This window comes from Numida meleagris, unplaced genomic scaffold, assembly GCF_002078875.1.
Source record: "Numida meleagris isolate 19003 breed g44 Domestic line unplaced genomic scaffold, NumMel1.0 unplaced_Scaffold239, whole genome shotgun sequence".
In the NCBI taxonomy this organism is placed as follows: Eukaryota; Metazoa; Chordata; class Aves; order Galliformes; family Numididae; genus Numida; species Numida meleagris.
Window position 1 is genome coordinate 13893 of NW_018364192.1, and position 3144 is coordinate 17036.

Sequence of the window (3144 nt, forward strand, 5' to 3'; positions counted from 1 at the left end):
TTTGCTCTGTGTGCTCCCTGGTTGTCCCACTTATGGCATTAGGCTAAAGATTTTGGTTTCAGACACTCTCTCATTTCATTTATTAGATTCAGTTCCAATTGTACTGTATTATATTGCATTATTTCGCATTCCATTATTATATTTAGTAAATTGAGTTTTTTTCCCCAGCACAAGAAGGATGCGGTGCTGCTGGAGTGGGCCCAGGGGAGGGCCACAAAGATGATGGCAGGGCTGAGCATCTCTCCCATGGAGAAAGGCTGAGGGAGCTGGGCTTGTTCAGGAGAAGGGAAGGCTCCGGGGAGACCTCACTGTGGCCTTCCAGTACTTGAGGGGAGCTCATAAACAGGAGGGAAATCAACTTTTTTTGCGTGGGTAGACAGTGACAGGGCAAGGGGGAATGCTTTTCAATTAAGGAGGGAAGATTTAGATTTGATGTCGGGGGAAGGTTTTTACTGAGAGTGGGGAGGTGCTGGAGCCTTGTGAGGTTGTGGATGCTCCATCCCTGGAGGTGTTTAAGGCCAGGCAGGATGGGGCCTCAGGCAACCCTACCTGTGGCAGGGGGGTTGGAACTTGATGATCCTTGAGGTCCCTTTCAATCAAAGTCACTCTATAATTCTATGCTGCTGACCTAACTCAAAGCTGAAGTCCTCTGTTCCTTGCCAGTTTCTCCACACGTGAAGTCTCCTACCTCTCCAATGTATATGCTTCCCAAAAGAAACTTTTCACCGTCCCTCCAGATTATGATAGGACAAGGATGATGGACTGGCTCCAGTGAGGCAGCTTGTGGTAGCTATTTTCCAGACAACATCCTGGACGAATTCTTTCTGATTTTGCTCCCAGACAGCACTTTTGTGTCTTCCAGCTCCATCCTTTTTTTTTATTCTGTGTCACGCTTAATTAAGGTTTGCCCAGCTTTCCCCAAACTCTTTTCTTCTAAGCGAAAGCAGCATCAATTCTGCTTTTAAAAATACAGAGCAAGGAGGAGAAGGAAGGAACTGCAGTCATGAAATGCAGCATGAGAGTCCTTGCTTTTCGGGCAAGAGAAGTCTGAGACCTACCAATCTGTTCCTGCTGTTGTCACCAAAAAAACATGAGAAAAGAGACCTCTTAACACCAGTGAGCAATGTATCGCTAAGACGCAGCATTCTGTATTAGCAGATGCACGGAGGATTGCTGTACCTTGTGTTCAGGCAGTAGCTATACATGTGTGCTTAAGCTACACATATGCATTAGATTTCTGAGAACAATTATACACAACTGCCTTCTTTCTGAGAAGTTCTCTGCGTATTTTCATAAAGCATGCCCGGAGTGAGATGCTTTGCCTTATGAACCGTAAACTTAAGATCGAAGTTACTGCCTCTCAGAATGCTAATGGGCTGTGAGAAGACCTTGCAGATGGTGGTGGCAGGCAGCAGGTTGAACCTTCCCACCCATGCTCCGCTCCGTGCTGTTCCGTGTGACGGACGGCAGCAGAAGGGCGGTTTGACAGAACGGAGCCCAACAAGGAAGCGCACGTGGAGCAAAGGTGTGCAACAGAATTCCTCCATGGGGAAACAGCGGCACCCGCTGACATTCACCGACGCTTGGTGAACGTTTGCGGAGGCCAAACAGTGCATGCAGCGCAGGCGGAACGACGAACCCATCCCAACGGGGCCTGCTGCACCGGCGCCCGCTCACGCCGCGTACGGCCTCACGCGGCCGCCACACCGAGGGCTGTGGCGTCACCGCTCCCCGTGCGCATGCGCAAACACAAACATGCCTTCCGGTGCCGCACCCGCCAGCTTGCTGGCCGTAGCTGCGCCACTCCTCGTGCGCGTGCGCTTCCCCTTTTCCGGTGACGCACTCTCCCGACTGTGGGCTGACTTCACCGTTCCTTTTGCGCATGCGCATTTCCGCCCTTCCGTTTCCGGCCGCGCTCGGCAGCCATAGCAGCGCGGCGGGCCGTGCTTGGAGCAGCATGTTCCGCATCGAGGGGCTGGGGCCCAAGATGGATCCAGAGGAGCTCAGGCGAAAGATGCGTCGCGACGTCCTCACCTCTGTCCGCAACTTCCTCATCTACGTGGCGCTGCTGCGGATCAGTGAGTGCGCGGGGCCGGCTGCTGGCCGGGTCCCCGGTAGCGGGGAGAAGCGCTGCTACCGGAGCCAGGCCCGGTCCGGGGAGCCCGCGCAGCACGCCTGCGGGTGTCCCCGCCCTTCGGAACGCTGCTCCCCGCCGGTCGGAGCGGTGCTGCGGCGTGGTGTGGGTGGAGACTCCCGAGCCGGCTGTCAGGCGGGCTCCGGGTTCACCACTGGCACGCTCATGCTGTACTGCTCTCTTTTTTCAGCTCCCTTCATCCTGAAGAAGCTGGACAGCGTATGAGGTCTTTGCGAGTTGCACAGAAGACTCGGCTTCTGAAAACGTGCAGCGGACTGCTTTCTCTTTGTTGTTAGTTAAACGTTGTTCCGGAGGCAGGCATCCAATACTAAATATTCCTTAAAATGTCCCTGTAGGCATATTCGAACAGAGAGTGATAGCTGAGTGGGAGGTGTGGGGCAGACGTCTGTTTTTTATGCAGGTACTCACAGAGCACTCCGTAGCAGCAGTAAGCAGTGTGTTATGATGGAATGTTTTTGGTACTCTTTAAAAAAATCTTCATCGTTTGGTATGAGATCTGAATTGCTATCGAGTTGCTTTGTTGTGCACCTACCTCTAAACTGCCGTGTGTTATGGCTATCAATGTTACTGAACCTGTCTGTAAAATTACTTGGTTAATGAATGCAGTGCAAAGGGAGTCTGATTTTAAATAAATGGGAGAGCAGTTCTGTCACATTATGAACAACTCTGGTACTGACTTATTTCTGTTAATCACCAGTTAAAGTAGAGGTTCTTTGGTAATATTTCCCTGGCTTTCTAAGGCTCACGCTCTCCACCTTCAGTATCGGTTTGTATTGAAGAAAAGCAAAGGAGAACGAGTAAGAAGAGCAAGACAATTATGTATTTTTCTAGTTCGTAAGTATGTAGTTACTCAGATGTGAAACACAAATGTGTAGTCAAGTCTCAGAAATAAAAGCAGAAAGGGTTGGCTTAGCTTTGTCCAGCAGGTCTGTGCTAGTTTCCCATTTGATTAGAGCCTCGTGGATCTTGCATTTATGGAAGGTAAAGCA

At 50.9% G+C, this 3144-nt stretch overlaps 1 protein-coding gene across 1 annotated transcript; it reads left to right on the forward strand.

Moving 5' to 3' along the window:
- Positions 1 to 1887: 1887 nt before the first annotated feature.
- On the forward strand, positions 1888 to 2816 carry TOMM5 (translocase of outer mitochondrial membrane 5). The gene is made up of 2 exons (XM_021382408.1): positions 1888 to 2078; positions 2325 to 2816. Exons 1-2 carry the CDS (start codon positions 1958 to 1960, stop codon positions 2357 to 2359), a joined length of 156 nt encoding a protein of 51 aa, XP_021238083.1. The 5' UTR covers positions 1888 to 1957; the 3' UTR covers positions 2360 to 2816.
- The last annotated feature ends 328 nt before the right edge of the window (positions 2817 to 3144 follow it).

Excerpts from the sequence above, each read along its gene's own strand:
- TOMM5 (XM_021382408.1), top strand. The coding sequence starts at position 1,958 with ATGTTCCGCATCGAGGGGCTGGGGCCCAAGATGGATCCAGAGGAGCTC. Across the intron at positions 2,079-2,324 it reads CGTGGCGCTGCTGCGGATCA|CTCCCTTCATCCTGAAGAAG; the intron begins GTGAGTGCGCGG and ends CTCTTTTTTCAG.